At 45.7% G+C, this 20156-nt stretch overlaps 1 protein-coding gene across 3 annotated transcripts in view; it reads left to right on the top strand.

Moving 5' to 3' along the window:
- Window positions 1–588: 588 nt before the first annotated feature.
- The window catches only part of ZCCHC7 (zinc finger CCHC-type containing 7), a 200042-nt gene continuing 180474 nt past the window's right edge, over window positions 589–20156 (top strand). The window contains exons 1-2 of one of the 3 annotated variants that reach the window (XM_088460051.1): window positions 589–790; window positions 4201–4886. In XM_088460051.1, the coding sequence (XP_088316177.1) occupies window positions 4217–4886 (670 nt within the window). In that variant the 5' untranslated portion in view covers window positions 589–790; window positions 4201–4216. The remainder of the gene's footprint in view (window positions 791–4200; window positions 4887–20156) is intronic. The other 2 variants (XM_088460049.1, XM_088460050.1) reach the window with 2 other exon arrangements.

Consider the following 20156-nt stretch of genomic DNA (forward strand, 5'->3'; position numbering starts at 1 on the left):
CACTCCCCGTTTTCAAGCACCTTCCCCTGTTACCACCCACAAACGCCTCATCCTGTCACTCAAAATAGCAGGCATTCGCTATTTTGCGAGCACAAAATTTCCGACCGCAATGACTGTTTCGCGCATGCGTATTAGAACCAATACACATGCGCAGTTGTGCAAACATCGCTCGGAGCGAACGACCGGCTCTGAATCAGGCCCATAGAGTGTAAGCTCCACTGGGGCAGAGCCTGATGTGAATGACCAAATATTCTCTCTGTAAATCGCTGCGGAATATCTGTGCACTATATAAATAACTGGTAATAATAACAGAGATGTGCAGGAAAATCAGTCATCTAGTGGCTACCACAACGGGACATCAAGCCTAACTGAATTGACCCATAAGTGTCTAATTGCTCCGAGCTGCTCCGATCGCGGCAGCGGGAGGGCAGCCCTCTTGTATACATAATAGGGGACAGTGTAGTGTTGGGTAATATTGAAAATTCGCGACATTTTCAGTGGGAATCATATTGTGGCTATGTACTATACGTGTCAGTAACATGTATATCGGGATGTGCATGTAACAGGAGAGCCAGCCCAGCAGTACGGATCCGAATTCCGACTGGTCTACTGCCTGCAGTACACAGTCACACACACCTTCAGAGCGGAACCAATGTGCTGCTTCCTGGGGAACCTGCTGGCAGTTACACCGTCCCCACGTGCAGCAGGGTCCGGCTCTGCTTCCTGCGGGAACTTCCTGTGATTACCTCAATGCTGCTGCCCATGTGGAGCCGGCGCAATCAGCTGTCAGGTAACAAGTTGGTGCTGCGCTTTGTTACACACAGTCTCCTTTGGCCCTGTTGCCTGTCTCAGCGGCGTAATACAGGGACACCGGGCTGTACTATGCCGCCAGCAGTAGCATAGTCTGATGTTACTTCCACTCCAGTATTACTGCCAACGTGCATGGGGTATTAATAGTGTGCACTAACTAGCTACACAACTTACTGTATTCGCTCTGTTCCCATATACCCTACTGGTGTCTTATTTCAGATGGATCCGCTAAAATAAAAAAAAATATATATTGACTTGGGGGAGACAGGGGCATAGTTAGACTGTAATGTCTTAATCCCCTTCACGGAGAGGACCCTGACTTTATCAGTCAGTGTCCAGCGTCATTCCCTGCCATCCAAGTGGGCATACAGGGGGAATATAACCATGTGGCAAGCGTGGCGAGCCACCGTGGCCGAAGCGTGCCGAGCACACAACAAACTTATTTAAGTGGGGACAAAGTACTTCTTTAGCTGGCCTTCGTGGGCAGGAACTGCACTTCCCCCCTCACTCACGTCACTTCCATGTCCCTAGCACGAAGGGGAAATACAGCCAACCATAGCTAGACCTATGGGGGGGGGGGCCCTCATAGCAAAATTTCTACGGGGCCCTGCCACAATTTTCCACAGAGTGTCCCCATTATGCAAAAGTGCCCCTGTATGAACATTATGCCCCAGTATTAAATATTATGCATACAGTGCTCCTTCCAGTATTCATATTGTGCTCTCAGTATGCCACACAAAGCCAAGTACTTACCTTTTGTGGCGGGCTCCACTGCTGATGATTTCCAGGAATAGTGCATGTACAGAACTGCTTCTAAGTACTTTAAGCGTAGCAGATGTGAGCTCAAGCGCAAGGGACTCTGGAGCCACTCTGTATGCACTATGAAAGTATGCATTCAGAAGCCGCAGCAACCTAGTGACAACCCGGGAGCGACACCTGCTCTCTGCATGCAAATGGGGGGTCGGACAAGCCCTGAGGCCCATCGTGATACAGAGAGGAAGCTGGCCCCATAGCAGCCACACCCCCTGCACCCACAGCAGCTACGCCCCTGGAGGGAGGTGTATCAACCCTTCGAATAAGGATAGTGATGGCCATCAATGGTTTTAAACTATTGATGGCTGAGTGCTACACATGTGCTGACCTACAACATTAGCCCGCGACCACGTTGTTCCTCCACATCGGCCTACTGCTGCCTGAGTTGCACCATTGGTGGCCTGCCCGTATTAACCAATAAGTTTCTAAGTATAATTTTATAGAATGTACTAGATTAAGGATAGCCAGAATCTGATTGGCTGATATGGATATCACAACCACTTTTCCTCCTTGATAAGCTTTCCCTCTAGATCGTAGAAGTCACCTCAGGCTTCTGACCAGTATAAATGCTTACTTCCTTAAGCCTTGTGCTTTTTATGGTCATGGAACTCTAATGTGAATTCTTATGTCACTATAATTAGGCTTGCCATAATATCTCTTTAATCCTGGACACCTATGATTTACACAGGTTTCGTGGATGATTAAAACCATCTGAAATCCAAGTTTGAATTTAGCCAGTCACAGAATCTATGTAATTCATATGTGTCCCGGATTAAAGGGATATTATGGCAAGCCTACTTATAGGGTATAATGGGAAGTGTATATGTATATAATAAGCTGATGTGCTGAACTTATCAAATACACGGTTATGCTTTTCTAGGTACTACAAGCTGTACTCTGTATTAGAAACACTAAATGTTAGAGGCACATGTTGCAATACATGTTCAGATGACCAACTCACACCAATTTTACTATGAACTAGGGGCTCATTTCAGACCCGCTCACTAGATGCGTTCGCACACAGCCAGCATATGCAAATCCGGCAAGCCCACAGCAAGGCAGACGATCGCACTGTAAGGCATTAGCACGCCCACTATGTCTTGGAGTGCGATCGCGCTGTGTATGCAGACACCCAGCAGCCTGTCTTAAGACGCCCACTTGTGCATGTCATCTCCAGGAAGTGTATGCAACCATTGGTAACATCGAGTACCATTGGATGCATACGCAGCACTTGTGGTTGACCATAGCCTGCCGCAAGCACTGCTAGCGCTTCAGTGTAAAAATCAGCCAAGTGACGTGTACTATGATGCTGCGTCTTAATTATGCATGCCTCTGAAACGGCGTTAAGACGCCCGTGCACGCCTACGTTCGCATCATCACTCCACCTTTTTCAGCGAGCAACCCCTGTCACCACCCACAAACATGTTGTCCTGTCACTCATTCTGCCAGGCTGTCTGTGCGCAGCGAGCAAAGGCTTCCCAATTGCTCGGACTGGTCCGCGCACATGCACTACGATGCGTATGCATGCGCACAATGCAAACATCGTCAGTCTGCATGCGAACTGTTCCTAGTGAGCGGGTCTGAATCGGGCCCTAAGTTTGAGTGTTAAGATGATCATTACTAGGCATATATTCCCAAGGCCCCCTGCACACAGCCTTTAAAGGGAAGTCTTACTCTAAGTCAGAGGTTCCCAAACTCAGCCATTACAGTCCAGGTCTTAAGGATATCAATACTTGAGCCCACATGGTTAAATCAAATTGACTGAGGTGCTAATTAAGTGACCTGGGCTCAAATATTAATATCCTTAAAACCTGGACTGTAATGGCTGAGTTTAGGAACCTCTGCCCTAAGTAGTGGCAACAATTAGACACTTATGGGTCAATTCAGTTAGGCTTGATGTCCCGTTGTGGTAGCCACTACTATTGATTTTCCTGCACACCTCTATGAGTGCAGAGCACATCAGTGAGCTAGGGATCGCGCTATGTATGGCACATCACAGCTACAGTAATTACATTGACTACTTAGGGAATCACCCAACACAAGCTGGAGTTAATAAATACAAATAATTGGTTTCAAGAATATTTCACCTGAGATGGCAGAGATCAGGCTTTTATGTTAAACAGGATGAATGAAAAATCCTGAGAAGTATTTTAGGAGAAAAATTAAAAAGTTAAAATATAAACTGAGTATTACTGTATTTACCATTTCCACCATTTTCAGTTAGATCAAAACTCCTACATAGGCAGAGACACCCTCTTTTTACAGAGTTAATTCTAAGTATCTGTAACTGGTTAGGCAATAGCAATTTTTACATATGAATACACTGTACCGACAATGATGGCGTTTCCAAATCGGCTAAAGGCTGAAACTGTACAACTAGTACTTTTGCACAAATAAAGTGATGCTTCTTGGATGTTTTAATACATCTTTTATTTTTTGGCTTCATTTAACATAAATAATTTCTTTCTATTGTGTTTTATTCGCTGTTAGTAGCACAGTCAATCATGGAACCCTTTTTAATATGTTGCATTCAATTGTTGCTAATTTATACTCATATTTGTTTGGCTTTCCTTGCAGCAGAAATTACCTCACTATGTTTAATGATGAGATGGACCTGGCTGCATATGAAGATGAGTTGTACCGTGAAGAGTCTTCAAGTGACGAGAGCATTGACAGTGAAGTGGAATGTTACCTGTATAGCCAGGTGCACTATTCCCAGAATCTCAATGAAGCCGACATAGAAGAGTTGGATGAAAATGGTCAGGGGACAGTGGTTGGTGCTTCACAAGGGATACACAATTTGAACTACAACAACTCCAGAAAGAAGACTAGCGTGATAGCCATTTCTGACAGTGATGACATAAAGGCTTCAGACTCCTCTGCAGTTATTATACTGTCAGATAGTTTGGATGAAGACAGTGTGTATTATTCCAAGATTAAAGGGAAAATATTGAGAATAGGAGGACAACCGGAGAACCAGTCCACTCCCAAAACATCTACATCTAAAAAAAAAGTGTCCAGAGTTCAGAGGTCAAAATCTCTAAACTCTAGTAAAAGTTACAAAGGTGGAGTAGTCCAGGAAGTTGTTGTGATTAGGGGAAGTTCAGAGGAAGAGGATGTTCATGTTGGGGAAGATGAGCTTTCAACGTCAGATAGCGACCAAAGTGGTGTGGAAAACTGGATGTTGCTAGGAAGAGCAAGAGAGGATGGTGATGCCAGTATTCAGCTAAATCTTGAGGGATATAGACGTTTTTCCAGTGAAGGTTTGTGTAATTACTAATTATTTAATAGTTTTCTTTAACATGCTTGAATATTTCAATGTATATGTATTTGCATTCATTGTGTTTTCAAGTTTTCATTACCATATATTCACTTCATTCATATATACACGTGGGTTATTGTTTAGTAGGTCACCTTGGTAAAGACACCAGGTGACCTATCACACTGGCGACGCCTCAATGTCTGGCTGAATGGGGTCAGTGTGAGCGCGTGGCACACTTGCTGTGTCTTTCGCTGCACTGCCAGATGTCACCACGGTGATTGGATCTGTACACATACCAGGGGCTGTTTTCAGGTGAGTACATGTTTCTGTTGTATATTTGTTCTCTGAAGAAAGAGATTGTTTAGACACGTCAGATTAATAGGCAATTTTTTTTTATTGTCTCAGAGTGCAGCCATTGCTTCTACTTATATACAGGGATCATTGTCTCGTGGATGGCAACAGGGCAAATTTTGTATATTATTTCAAATGAGTGCTGGACTCTTTTGTTACCTTCTCTCTCCCATGCACTTGCACTGATCTGTTTCTGTCTTCTGTGGGCATGTAAGCCAACTTCCTCGTTCGTTTACAACTTGTGGATGGAGATGGGATGCCTGTTTAAGATGGATATTGCACCCTGCATGGTGTGAGTGCAAGTCCAGATTCTAATGATGATGGGTGTAGAAGTTAAAACAGTGGACGGGCCTTCCTAATGCTGATACTCGCATTAGCTTACAATAGTAAGTAGGCTGGGGATGCATTTGTTATATATATGCAAAGTAAGAATGCTTTAAAAACAGGAAGTGGTAATAGTTTATTTTTATCAATTAATAAAATGCAAAGTGAATGAACAGAAGAGAAATCTAAATTAAATCAATATTTGGTGTGACCACCCTTCGCCTTCCAAAAAGCATCAATTCTTCTAGGTACACTTGTACACAGTTTTTGAAGGAACTCGGCAGGGAGGTTGTTCCAAACGTCTTGGAGAACTAACCACAAATCTCATGTGGATGTGGGCCTGCTCAAATACTTCTGTCTCTTCATGTAATCAGAGATAGACTCGATGATGTTGAGATCAGTGCTCTGTGCGGGACATATAATCACTTCCAGGAGTCCTTGTTCTTCTATACACTGAAGATAGTTCTTAATGACATTGGCTATATGTTTTGGGTCGTTGTCCTGCTGCAGAATAAATTTGGAGCCAATCGGATGGCTTCCTGATGGTATTGCATGATGGATAAGTACCTGCCTATATTTCTCAGCATTGAGGACACCATTAATCCTGACCAAATCCCCAACTCCATTTGCTGAAATGCAGCCCCAAACTTGCAAGGAACCTCCACCATGCTTCACTGTTGCCTGCAGACACTCATTATTGTACCGTTCTCCAGCCCTGCCTTCTGTTACAGCCAAACATTAAAAATTTTGACTCATCGGTCCAGAGCACCTGCTGCTATTTTTCTGCACCCCAGTTCCTATGTTTTCGTGCAATGTTGAGTCGCTTGGCCTTGTTTCCACGTCAAAGGTAAGGCTTTTTGGCCGCTATTCTTCCATGAAGACCACTTCTGGCCAGACTTCACTGAACGGTAGATGGGTATACCTGGGTCCCATTGGTTTCTGACAGTTCTGAGCTGATGACACTGCTGGGCTACTTCCGATTTCGAAGGAATGTAAGCATGATGTCTCTTTCATCTGATGCACTAAGTTTCCTTGGCCGACCACTGTGTATACGGTCCTCAACGTTGCCAGTTTCTTTGTGCTTCTTCAAAAGAGTTCGAACAGCACATCTTGAAACTCCAGTCTCCTTTGTCTTGTTGCTGTGCTCCGTTTTGCAATGTGTATGACCTGTGACATGAAACTGTCTTCCACAACCTTACCATTGTAGCAGATTTTGGCTGTTCCTCACCCAGTTTTAAGCCTCCTACACAGCTGTTTCAGTTAGTGACATATGAAAATGATGATCATTATCACCTGTTTGGTATGATTGGTTAATCATACACCTGACTATATTCCTACAAAATCTTTGACTATGTGCAAGTGTATGAAGAATTGATGCTGGGTATGATGTTAAAACCCCAGTGAACTCTGAGCTTGAAAAAAGTACTGTATGATATGCTGAATTAAGATTGCTTTCTGCTGTCCTTTCTGCTGCTATGATGGATTCTTGTGGAGATTAAAACGTTGTTATCACTTTGAAGACTGAGTGCTGGTCTCACATATACTTGAGCCCCTGGTGGAATCTCTTGGACTGGATCTTTTTTCTGTGTTTATTAAAGACACGGCACCGTCGTTATTGGATTTGGTGAAGTGTATACTGTATCTATAGCATACATACACACTCATACATACTTTTTTATTCATTATGTGTTTATCCTTCTGTATGACGATCCTTTGTTCTGTGTAATCCAGGGGGTTCGTTGATCACTTATAGTACTTTGTTTGATCTGCATATTGTTCTATTGTGATTTTTTTCCTGTTGCTTGATTAAAACTTTGCCTTAGATAACTTAACATGCTATGAGTTCCATGCAGCTGGGGTAAACTTTTTCTCCTCTTTTATCCATTTCTCTCTAGGTGATATTGGGAAACTTGGCACCAGGCGGATGCTTGTATATTTTGCTTTACATTGTGTGATACTCTTTGGTACAGTAGCATGTTCATATGTAATTATGTTTCTACTTCAGGGTCCATAGGGTATCCACAGGATACCTTGGGGTATAGGTGTGACGTCAGTCGCAGGGCACCAAAGAGTTAAGCTTTCAGCCTCCCAGGATGCACTAGGTCCCCCTCCTATACCCCGCCCCCGGGCCAAGGCACCTCAGTTTAGTTTGGTGCCCGGCCGGAGTCGGGTGCACCTGTTGGAGTGGGGGCTAGAAGAGCCCCTGAAGCTTTTTCTTCATGCAGCTGTGGCTGCACATCTGGATGAACAGCATGGACAGTCAGTCCTGACGTCCATGCTGTCTTCCCTACACCCCGCCGGTACCAGAACGCCGGTACTGATCCGGGGATGCTGGTGGGCGTCTGGGGTCACAGCTAGCGGTGACCCCAGATGCTCCGGACCATGGCCGGATTCAAGGGGGACAGAGGTAAGCAGCGGGGTCCCGCGGTGGGTCCCCGCTGATCACATGGTCCTAAGTCCCCAGGCAGGGGGCTCCCTGGGGACTGGCTGCAGCGTGGAGCCAGGCGACCAACCTGCGCTTCCACTACCCCCTGGGACAGCGGACCGCAGCAGAGCGGTAGCGCTGCGGCGTCCCAGGGGTTAAATGCATGCCAGGGGAGCGCGCCTTCCCTGTCTCACAGCCGGCGCCTCCCCCGCTGCACACAGCCCTCTCTGCACTGTGCTGACTGGTCCTGTGTCAGCGCTCCTCCCCCAGGCCAGCTTCTCTCTGCTCCTCGGCGGCCATCTTCTCTGCAACGCATGGTGAACGCTGCTGGAAGTCTGGAAGGAAGCATCGTGGTCTGGGTCCCCCCGCATACCTCTCCTCCGCTGTGGCTCAGGTCTGTGTATGCAGCGCTGTGTCCTACCAGGCCCTGTGTCTGTGTAGTTGAGTGATCAGCGCTGTTAGTGCAGGAATTGTTATTTCTCTGCATTGTATGTGACTGTGCTAGCGCTGCCTGTAACTTTTCTTCTCTAAACTGTCAGCTTTATTACTGTCCCTGTTCTTTCTGCTAAAGCCCTTGCGGTGCGGTGCTGCAGGGTGGTCTCTCGCCTATTTAATACTTAATTGGTGAGAGAGGTCACATACGTGGTGCCATAATGTCTGAAAGTGATTTTCCCCTCCGGCTACAGTGTACCACGTGCAAAGTACCGTTAGCGGAGGGGGAGGGTAGCGCGGAGGGCCTTTGCCGGCAGTGTTTGTCCATGGCGCGGCCTATTACGGTTACAGCACCGGTACAGGAGCCGCCCTGGGCTTGTTTCGCTCAGGCGTTAACAGCTTTAGTGGGCCAGTTAGCTCCGCAGCCCGCGTTTACTCCGATGGGTTTGTCCCAGCAGTCTGTGGTGTCGTCACCCATGCAGGGGTTCCCACGACAATTGGTGGTACCCCACAGTCTCCCTATTTCCCCGCTCCCGGGTTCTCAGGAGCCAGCGTGGGTTAACTCCCTGACGAGTTCTGTACAGCACTTGTCGGATGTGTTGCAAGGGGAGTCTGTGATGCGGCCTCATAAAAGGCCGGTGGCGTCTCTGTCCGCTCCTTATGAGGATGACGAAGGGACGTCTGATGATGGGGAGATTCTGGATCCTTACGATCAGGAACCTTTCCATACTAAGGACGCTGATGCTAAGTCCAAAGTATATATTCCTGGACTTATTCGGGCGGTCCGCACAGCCTTGGTGATTGAGGACGAAGTTCCCCCAGCGGCTAAATCTAAGTATGCCTTTTTCAAAGATGTGAAGGGCGATGCCACAGTCTTTCCTCTTTCGGGTCAGTTGGTGGACCATTTAGAGGAGGCGTGGAAACAACCTGGCAAAAGATACCAGCCGCAGAGACGCCTGGCGGTGGCTTATCCGTTCGCGGATAATTATTTTGCTAAGTGTGAATCCCCTCCACAGGTGGATTCTCACGTGACCCGTCTTGTCCGTAGTGCCACATTGCCGATGCCATCCATGTCCTCCCTTAAGGATGCTACGGACCGCAAGGTAGAAATCTGCCTGAAGTCCGCTTATTCCCTTGCAGGGGGGGCAGCACGGCCGGCTATGGCCATTTGCTCGGTTGCCAGAGCGATGGAGCGCTGGGCGGATTCATTAGAGGCTTCTTTTGAATCCGACTGTCCGGCCGAACAGGCGGAGTTGATTGGCAATCTCCGTGATTCGGCCACCTACATCAACGAGGCGGCTCTAGACATTAGTACTCTGGTGTCTAGAATTTCTTCAGCAGCGGTAGCTGCTCGTCGCACCTTGTGGCTGCGATCCTGGAAGGCGGACGCAGATCCAAGAAAGGTCTGGAAGCGTTGCCGTTTACCGGAGAAGTTCTCTTCGGTCCGGATCTGGATAAGATTGTGGCCACGCTGGCGGCAGCCAAATCTGCTTGTCTCCCGTCGGCCGCTGCTCCTTCTGGTTCTGGACCATCGTCCTTTCGGTCATCTAGGGCCCAGGGCAGGCCCAAACCACAGTCGTTTCCTCGACAGGCTGGCCCTAAGAAATCGGTCAAGCCCCGGAAACAGGCATGGAGTACCAGACGTCCGGCCCCCAAGCCAGATGACAAGCCTGCGGCCTGACGGTCCGGGTCTCCCCTTGGGGGATCCCAGGGTGGGAGGCCGCCTGCTGCAGTTCTCCCGGTGTTGGTCGTTCACTACGACAGACACTTGGGTTCTGGAGGTGGTCTCTCACGGGTACGCCCTCTCCTTCCGGCACAGACCCCCGGCTCGATTCTTCACCACGGGTCTACCATCAGACCGGAACAAGGCTACGGAGCTGCGGAAGGTATTGCACACTATGCTCCAGGCTGGAGTTATAGTGCCTGTTCCATTCTCCCAGAGGGGCCAGGGTTTCTATTCAAATCTATTTTTGGTACAGAAACCCAATGGGTCATATCGTCCGATTCTCAACCTCAAAGCACTCAACAAGTCTTTGCGGGTCCCGAAGTTTCGGATGGAGACCCTACGGTCCATCATTCTGGCGCTGGAACCTGGGGACTACATGGTGTCATTGGACATACAGGACGCTATGGCGGTCATGGCGGCTTCTCTGCGGCTGCAAGGAGTCCGCATGTTGCCGTACTTGGACGACCTGTTATTGGTGGCAGGATCTCCAGAGCTCCTGTTACACCACTTGGACCTGACCATTGCACTGCTGCAACGGCACGGCTGGCTAATCAACTGGCAGAAGTCCACTCTAATCCCGTCTCGGAGGATTCTGCATCTTGGAGCCTTATTGGACTCGGGACAGCAAAGGATCTTCGTGACGGAGGACAAGATCTCTGCTTTACAGTCAAGGGTGCGCAGTTGTCTGCACAGCCGCCGGGTGTCCTTACACTCGGCGATGAGGTTACTGGGCTCCATGGTGTCGGTGTTCGACATGGTGGAATACGCCCAGTTTCACTCCAGACCTCTGCAGCACCTGATCCTGTCCAAGTGGAACGGGCTGCCTCAGTCTCTGAAGTTCCAGACGATTGTGCTCACCCCGGAGGTTCGCCTGTCCCTTGCGTGGTGGTTAAAGACGACCCACCTCAACAAGGGACGTCCGTTCTGGGTTCCAAATTGGGTCCTGTTGACAACGGACGCCAGTCTTCGGGGCTGGGGAGCAGTTTCGGGTCCACACTTGTTCCAGGGCAGGTGGACACCGACAGAAGCGGAGCTTCCAATAAATATCTTGGAACTCCGTGCGGTCTTCAATGCTCTCCTGCAGGCACAGCGGTTTCTCCAGGGTCACCCGGTGCAGGTCCAGTCGGACATTGCTACTACCGTGACCTACATAAACAGGCAAGGAGGAACTCGCAGTCGGGCGGCTCTCGTAGAGGTCTCTTGGATCCTGGTTTGGGCGGAGCGTAATCTTCCGGCCATATCAGCGGTCTTCATCCCGGGAGTGCTAAATTGGGAGGCGGACTTTCTAAGTCGCCAGGACGTTCATCCAGGGGAATGGTCCCTGCACCCGGACGTTTTTCAACTACTGGTGGACAGGTGGGGTCTTCCAGAAATCGACCTCATGGCGTCCCGGCACAACAACAAGTTGCCGGTGTACGGGTCTCGCACAAGAGACGAAGGGGCGTCTCTGGTGGATGCTCTGTCCGTCCGGTGGACGTTCAGGTTCGCATACCTGTTCCCTCCGGTCTCCCTTCTTCCACGGGTAATCCGGAAATTCAAACAGGAAGGAGGGACGCTCCTGTTGATAGCTCCCGCGTGGCCCAGACGGCACTGGTTCTCAGACCTTCAGGGTCTGTCCGTGGACAGTCCTCTGCGGTTGCCGCTACGACCGGACCTTCTGTCTCAGGGTCCTTGTCTTCACCCGGACCTGACTCGGCTGTCTTTGGCGGCGTGGCTGTTGAGACGGCCATGCTGAGGTCCTGGGGGTTTTCCAGCTCTGTGGTGCGTACCATGTTACGAGCTCGGAAACCGTCTTCCGCGAGGATATACCATCGCGTGTGGCATACGTTCTTCCAGTGGTGTCGACCGAGAGGTTATGCACCGCGGGAGTTTCGTCTGTCTCGGATTCTCGCCTTCCTGCAAGCGGGACTAGATCATGGGCTTCGCCTTGCTTCTTTGAAGGTACAGGTTTCGGCCCTATCTGTCTGGTTTCACCGTAGGATTGCTACAATCCCGGATGTGCGCACCTTTATGCAAGGTGTTCTCCGTATTCAGCCGCCCTTTGTTCCACCTGTGGCGCCTTGGGATTTGGCTGTGGTCCTGAGGGCTCTCCAAGGACCGCCGTTTGAACCACTGGGCTCAGTGGATATTAAATGGCTAACAGCTAAGACTGTTTTCCTTCTGGCCGTTGCTTCAGCCAGACGTGTTTCTGAGTTAGGGGCTCTTTCTTGTAGACCCCCTTTCTTGGTTTTTCATGGGAACAGGGCAGTGCTCCGCACTCGGCCCGAGTTTCTTCCCAAAGTTGTTTCCCAGTTTCATGTTAACGAGGAAATAGTTGTTCCGGCCTTTAACTCACCGGGTCTTTCCGTGGGTGAGGCCTCTTTGGATGTTGTGCGGGCCTTAAGGACTTATGTTGACCGCACTTCTTTGTTTAGGAAGTCGGACGCTTTGTTGTCCTCTATGGCTTCTGTAAAAAGGGTTGGCCTGCTTCAAAGCAAACTTTGGCAGCCTGGATCCGTATGGCTATTTCTGAAGCTTATCTTCATGAAGGCCTACCGGTCCCTCCTTCTCTGAAGGCTCATTCCACTAGGTCTGTGGGTCCTTCGTGGGCAGCTCGACGTGGTGCCTCGGCAGTTCAGATCTGCAAGGCTGCTACGTGGTCTTCTGTCCATACCTTCGTGAGGTATTACAGGTTTGACACCTTCGCCTCTCAGGATGCTTCCTTCGGGCGGCGGATTCTCCTTTCTGCACAGGAGCGTCCCCACCCTTAAAGGATACTGCTTTGGGACATCCCCAAGGTATCCTGTGGATACCCTATGGACCCTGAAGTAGAAAATATGAGATATGGTAAGAACTTACCCTTGTTATCTCTATTTCTACGAAGTCCATAGGGTTCCACAGGACTCCCGCCCTGTCGCACCTGTGCTGCAGATGGGCTTTGCTCTGGTCACCGGTTTTCCGTCTCCCTCTGGTGAGAATGTGATTCTTGTATGTGTCCAGATCTTTGTTCTCTCTCTTCCTTCTCCTCCTCCGGCCTATGGCTTGGTAACTAACTGAGGTGCCTTGGCCCGGGGGCGGGGTATAGGAGGGGGACCTAGTGCATCCTGGGAGGCTGAAAGCTTAACTCTTTGGTGCCCTGCGACTGACGTCACACCTATACCCCAAGGTATCCTGTGGAACCCTATGGACTTCGTAGAAATAGAGATAACAAGGGTAAGTTCTTACCATATCTCATATTATTGTTTATTTAGGGCTGACCATTGCAGCTTTCCAGTCTGCTTTGTGGTTAGGAACTAATTAATTTGGTTTCTGGTAAATTGCTGTTCAAGATCTGTTGTTGATCCAAATGACATCAGAATGCAGGTTTCTAGAAGTAGGAGCACTTACTGTTGGTGAGGCATGGTCAGAAATCATGCGGTATTGTTCCTAGGCTGATGTCTTGCAAATATTATGAATTTTATGATTATTCATACTTCAAACAATAATGAGTTTACAGATGTATCCACATACACTATTGCTCCAGTCACGTTAAACAGCCCTTCTCGGCGCACCTGGTGCCGATGCGACGACACTGAGCTTTTCTTTTTTGCATCTTTGTTGCCCGAAACAGAAAACCAGGAGACTACACTGATTAATTTGCTAACTTGTATATCTGTGTCTGAATCTGTATACTTCTTTAGTCATGAAATTTCAGGGCACAGAACCATATATAAGCAGCACTTCACACCGAAGAAGTCGGCTTGTTCACTTCCTTCACAAATTTGTTATGAGCCTCAACTGAGGCTACTAGAGAGCCATGATCTTCTACAACTACAAGAGTGGTACGCAGCAGCAGGAGACTTTTGACCGACAGCAAGATGCTTTTGGGGAGGAAGCACCGTACCAAAACACTGTGTTTGAGTGGTCTGCAGAATTTCGGAGCCGGAGACATTCCCTGGAAGACTAGGAGCGGTTCGGTGACCTATGTCTGCCATCACCAAGGATAACATTGCTGCCGTGCGGGCCATAGTAGAGGTGGATGCCAGGGTGTCTGTGGCCAAGTTAGAAAAGGAGATAGTTATCTCACTGGGATCCATCCTCTCGAAACTCCACAAAAGCTAGACCTGAGCAAGGTTTCGCACGCTGGGTGCCCCATCAGCTAACTCACGGGCATAAGGAGGCTCAGATGACTTGGTGCCGCAACATGCTGGCCAGATCTTGGAGATCGTCACTGGCAATGAATCCTGTCTCAACCCCAAGACCAAACAACAGTGGGCGCAGTGCACGCCAGTGGGAAGTTGCCACCACAGAAGTTCCAAAGTGAGTGCAGCATAGCCATGCAGCTGGTGGCTGTTTTTGTGGCCAAGACTGGTCATGTAGCTACCGTTCCACTCATGCAGCAGCGCAACTCCACTGGGGACTGGTTCTCCAACCAATGCCTGCCGCAAGTGCTGGAAGCCATTTCCAGGCACCATCCAAGAACTCGTGCTCGTTGTGCCCTTCCCCATCACGACAATGCACCTGCCTACAAGTCCAGGACAGTATTGGGTTTTCTGGCCCTTGAAAGCATCCAGGAGCTTGGTCATCTGCTGTACAGTCCAGATTTGGACCCTGCAACTTCTTCGTGGTCCCACAAATCAAGCGCAACATGCATAGGATTTGCTTTGAATCACCGAAAGCCATAGTAGAGACCTTCATTCAGCATAAGACATACCTGCTTCGGACTGGCCCAGCTGTTTCACCAAGTGGTTTTAGACCATGCAACTTTACATAGACTCCTCTGGCGAATACTTAGAAAAAATGTAATGTTCACTTAGTTGTAAATATAATACTCTATGTGCATCGGGAAACTTATTGCACACCCCTCTGTCGCAATCCTTCTTCTCTTAGAATCAGCAAAGTAGCCCTTACATCAGTGTATGACTGAGAGCTCTGACATAGACCTACCTTAATATATTCTGTGAATGTAAGCATGCTAATAAGTTGCAGATGAATGAAAAGTGGAGGAGTAACACAGGAGGTGATATGCACACATAATTTCAGAATATTGAATTGTCACATTAGACCTCTGCATTAGAGAATACTGCAGTCATATAGCTCGGGTATTGCACCATCTGATTTTTTTAAAAATAATGTTACAAATGTTTAACATATCTATCAGTCTAACTATCAGTACATTTTTTATACTTACTGAAATAGTTTTGCACCCATTATGTGGCTGCATGAAATGAATCATCTTCTCAGCTGCAATAAATACTGACAACATCCTACTAGGAGAAGTCTGCCAGCTTTCGGCACATTGCCACTGCATGATCACATGATATTCGTTTTTACAATAATAGAAAGTACAAGATTAATAAGGAGTACACATTTATATCTGATTTTATGAAGAATGGCATACGTGTATAATACCTACGTAGCAAGGCTTTTACGTGATATTGTAATAATATCGTTATTTTAAATAAAAAAAAGGAGCACTTTAAATATTCGTTTTAAAATATCATACAATTTGGACAATCTATATTCTTTCTACCTGAAAAGCAAAAAACTGACTTATTTAGTTGTGTGTAAAATAAAACTGCAAAATCAGGTATGTGAAATGAAAATGAAAAGCTTAGTAAGTGCCACGTGAGTTTTTAAGGCGGGTATCCACTTAGAGATATAGAAACGAGAGCATGATTACGACATTGCAATCATGCTCTCGTTTGTATATCTAGTGATGTGCCTAGACTGAACGTTCGGATGTCGGAAGCGATCATGGGCACGCGCATCGCTGGTCGCTTCCGACCAAAACATGCCCGATGCATGCGCGATTTGGAAACGATTGCACGATAACGATGTCGTTATCGTGCAATCGCTTGGATAAGTCGCTAAATGGATACCCCCCTTTAGAGGGAGGGGAGATGCACACCAAGATGTCTTATGTTTTTTTGTTTTCTTTCTTCTTTCAATTAGACCTGTCATCTACTCAACATTACTTTGGAAACTGATATCTACATAAGCACAATGCGTTTTCTGCGTGTTATAGTTGTACAATTTCTTCTAAATTCATATTTTTACAAGTCTGCATTGAATTAACCATCTTCTGGGAATCTATAAATATTCATGAGTGTTACTGAGAATGAGAATGGTGTGTTGTTCAGAAACTTTCTGTGACATTGCTGTAAGTTTAGTAACTTCTTTACATTTTAAATAGTTGAAAAAAAAAGAAGAACCCACATATAAACACATCTGCTAGTCATACTGAGTTATATAAGGCCCAAGACAGGTGATATAGCTGCATTTAATTCAAAGTCATAGGAACCTTTTCGTTACATAAAATACCTGCTATGGTTTTATTAGATGACTGAGAAGCCTTTGTTACTAGCTATGTTTTTGTTGTACAAAAATAACTGTTTCTTTATCACAGTCAATGTGTGTTTTGAGGAGCATTCAGAATTTACTATTTAGGGTCTTTCTCCGCCCCCCCCCATTTGAGTTTCTGAAGCAAACTCTGTGATTACCAGATGTCTTTTTTTTTGGTCTTAGTTAAAATCCTGGTTACGTCTGGGAACACTAATTCCTATCCACCCCCTGAGACACCCAGATGCTTTGAATGCATTGACCAAGAACTACTAATAATATCAGTACTCTGTATATATGGGCATTTGTTTTAGTCTGCCCTAATAGTCTTCGTTCTAGAGATCCCTTTCCCAAAGGTAAGATAAAGTTCAGATACTGGGTTTTATTATTTATAAGTGACCCTTTCATTTTGTTGTCTCTAAGAATTTAATGTCTTACATTTACTGTTTTGTAAATAAAACTTAATAAATCCAGAAAGTTATTTCTTTAGTTCAGGTTGTTATTAATATAAGCTTTTATTGTAACTGATTTTCATACGTTAGAAAACTGTATTGGTCTCTGCTTTGATAGGTTGAAAGTTGTGAACAACTTTATTAAATGTGAATGTGAAGTTCAGTCACTCATATCTGGCTTACTGTCTGGTATGTGCCTATTGAGCTTCTATCATGTGCTTTGCATCTTTATTTATATAAATACAGAATGTTATATGATTAATAAGCCTGTGATTGTCTTATTTATTTTGTTTCCTTTAAAAAAGCATGTAGGCATGGTAAGTTAAGTCAGACAATATTTTCTCTCTTTCCAGCTTGCGTCATCTGTTGATTGATTTGCTGCAATGTTTTTTATTTTTTAATTTATTTTTTATTTAAATTGTTAAGGTACTGGAAAAATAGACATTATGTTTAAATGATCTAAAGTTTAAGGGTTAAAAAGCAATTCTAGGTTAATAGAAACTCGCAGCAAATCATTTATATTTGGAAAGCATCTAGTTCCATTTCTATTAATCCAGGTATGGCAATGAATAATGAATGTCTAGCCATATTAATCATCTTCAAAAAATACCCTTTGAACTGCCAGAAATCACACTTTAATAAATCTCTCTGCATAGTGTGAGATGTTTTAAGCTATTCTAAACCTATATCTGTTTGTGGCACTACTTAGCAGAGCAGCAATCAGGCCATGGTGTTGTATGTGGGCTAATAAAGTGGGCAAATGGGCCACTTTTTAGAAGGTGATTTTTTTTTTTTTTTAATTTAACAGTTTACTTTTTAATTCTTGTCAAATATACATTTACAGTGCTTTATAAATGGGATACTATTTTCATGTTGTGTGAATTTTCTCCACTTGCAATATATTAACTGGGTTTCCAAATTTTCTCCTCTCCTAAATAAGCGTGAAACCATGTATTGAGGTGTGCTTTGTGTAGGAAGTAGGACTGTAGTTACCTTAATCCTCTGAGGACCTGACATTTTGTACATAACATACACAAATAACATTTTTAAGTACAGTATGAGTTAACATGGTTTATAAAATAATGTCAGCAAGTGCCCTTATTCCTGAGTATCTGAGTATGTACTCATACATTGTAATTTGCAACAAACTCTTATAATTTAGCAGGAATGGCCTATGTTCTTGCTTTTCATAGTCCCCCTCCTTAATGCTTCCCAAATATTGTACTGATTGAAAAGACCTAAAATACACTCCTTATGGTATATACAGTGACGATAGGCTAGAGGAATTGGCAATGGAGGCAGATGTGTTGGTGATGCTCCTGACAACTGACCTTTTCAGTCTGTGCTTATACATTGTATCACCATGTTGTTCAGTCATTTTCCTCAATTTTACAGTGTTACTGAATACTTCTGCAAATCTTGCTCCAGCTTGTTAGGCATAAGAGCAAATATGGATACTTCTTAATTCTAGTTCCAAAGGGGTCTAGCGTGAATGGCAAATCAATTAATTGTATGCAGTTTGGCATATATATATATATATATATATATTTATATTTATACATATTCTTATCACTTATTGTCCTGATATTTTATATCTTTGTGAATAGAACTATACTGTTCTTATTGTGCTTTCTCAATCAATCTTCAGTCCCTGCTCTGTTAAAATTAACAATTTGATTTATTGAAGGTGTGCTCCTGCTGACCCCTACGTGTGCTGCTTGTCTTGTTGGTATATATAGATACTCTGTTATGAGTCAATTTACTCTGATCTAGTTCTGTCTCTAGGAATTCTATTCAAATACTTTAAAGATAGTTTTCTTCTATAATATAATAATGGCATACTACGTTATCTAGAACTGCTAATTGTCTTTGCACGTGTCATAAATTATCGTTTGACATTGTACATGTTTTATTCTGTTTTATCATTTTGAGGAGTTTGTGTCTGTAGTTAAACAATGAAATTAACAGGTTGCATTGATTTTGTTGTATGTATGTGCTCATCTGCAATGGTTTTAGCATCTTGATGAATACCATTTTTGGATCGAGAAGTACCTAATTAGTAAGATTTTCTGTGGACCTTCTTAAAATATATTTTCAGAATATGATAAAGTATTGAGCTTTTATGTGCAATGTGCACTTTTTCCTATTTCACACACTTCTACATGCTGGCTTATTTATTTGTAGAATATATAAAAAAAATGTTTTTATATGCTATATTTTTCACAGGTCGGTATGCCGATATCATATGTGTGTATATGTACAATGGGGAAGTATAGCTTAGAACATAAAATGAAGAGGTCCAACAGGCGAAGGAAAAGGCAGAACATTTAAAACAAATGTAATGGGGGGGGGGGAAAGAAAAATAATTTGTAAGACATACTAGAGGCGAAGGCACATAAAAATTATGTATATTTAGTTTCCATGTGTTAGATAGCTATATCAGATGTTTAGCACGCCTGTATTAGTTTCCGTCCTCAAAATTGCAAGTTGTCATTACCTTTGTCGGGACGCACAGGACTTGTACATAGATGAAATGGCAGAAATTTCCAACTTTTCAGTTTGCTCTATAAACCTTCATGTGTGTATGTATGTATAGCGTTCTTGCTAGGCTGTTTTAGCGGGGCGCCACTGCCTGCTCAATCTCAAAAGGGCAGAATGTGCCCTGCCCCCCTTGACAGTGCCCCGCTAAAACAGCCGCATTGTCCCGCAGGTGGTGAAAATTGTATATAGAGTACCGCCGGCATCTATTCTCAGAGACATGAGTGCTTGGGGGCAGTTCAGCGTGTTCGTAAGTGCTGGGCACGCCCCCAAGAGGGGATGCGGTTAAATTACCGCCGTCGGAATTCCAACCCGGGACTAAAGATAGGCGTCGAAATGCTGATACCTATCTTTAGCCCCACGCCGAAATCCCGTTGCCGGCATCCCAAACGAGGTAAGCCGGGGAGAGTTAGCTTGTAGGTACGGGGGGGAGGGTTATGTTTAGATACCCCCGAGGGGACTTAGGCTTTGGCACCCCACAGGGAGGGTTAGGGTTAGGCTAGGGGAAGGGGGGACTAGGGTTAGGTTTAGGATGTGGGGAGGGGAGGGTTAGGTTTAGGCACCCCCGAGGGGACTTAGGGTTTGGCACCCCACAAGGAGGGTTAGGGTTAGACTAGGGGAAGGGGGGGTTAGGGTTAGGCACCCCCGGGGGGAGGTTAGGGTCATCCAGCATCACTGGGCACGCACACACATATTTTTTCACTCTCTTTGTCCCCTTTTGAA

This window comes from Taudactylus pleione, unplaced genomic scaffold (assembly GCF_031769625.1).
Source record: "Taudactylus pleione unplaced genomic scaffold, aTauple2 ptg000967l, whole genome shotgun sequence".
In the NCBI taxonomy this organism is placed as follows: Eukaryota; Metazoa; Chordata; class Amphibia; order Anura; family Myobatrachidae; genus Taudactylus; species Taudactylus pleione.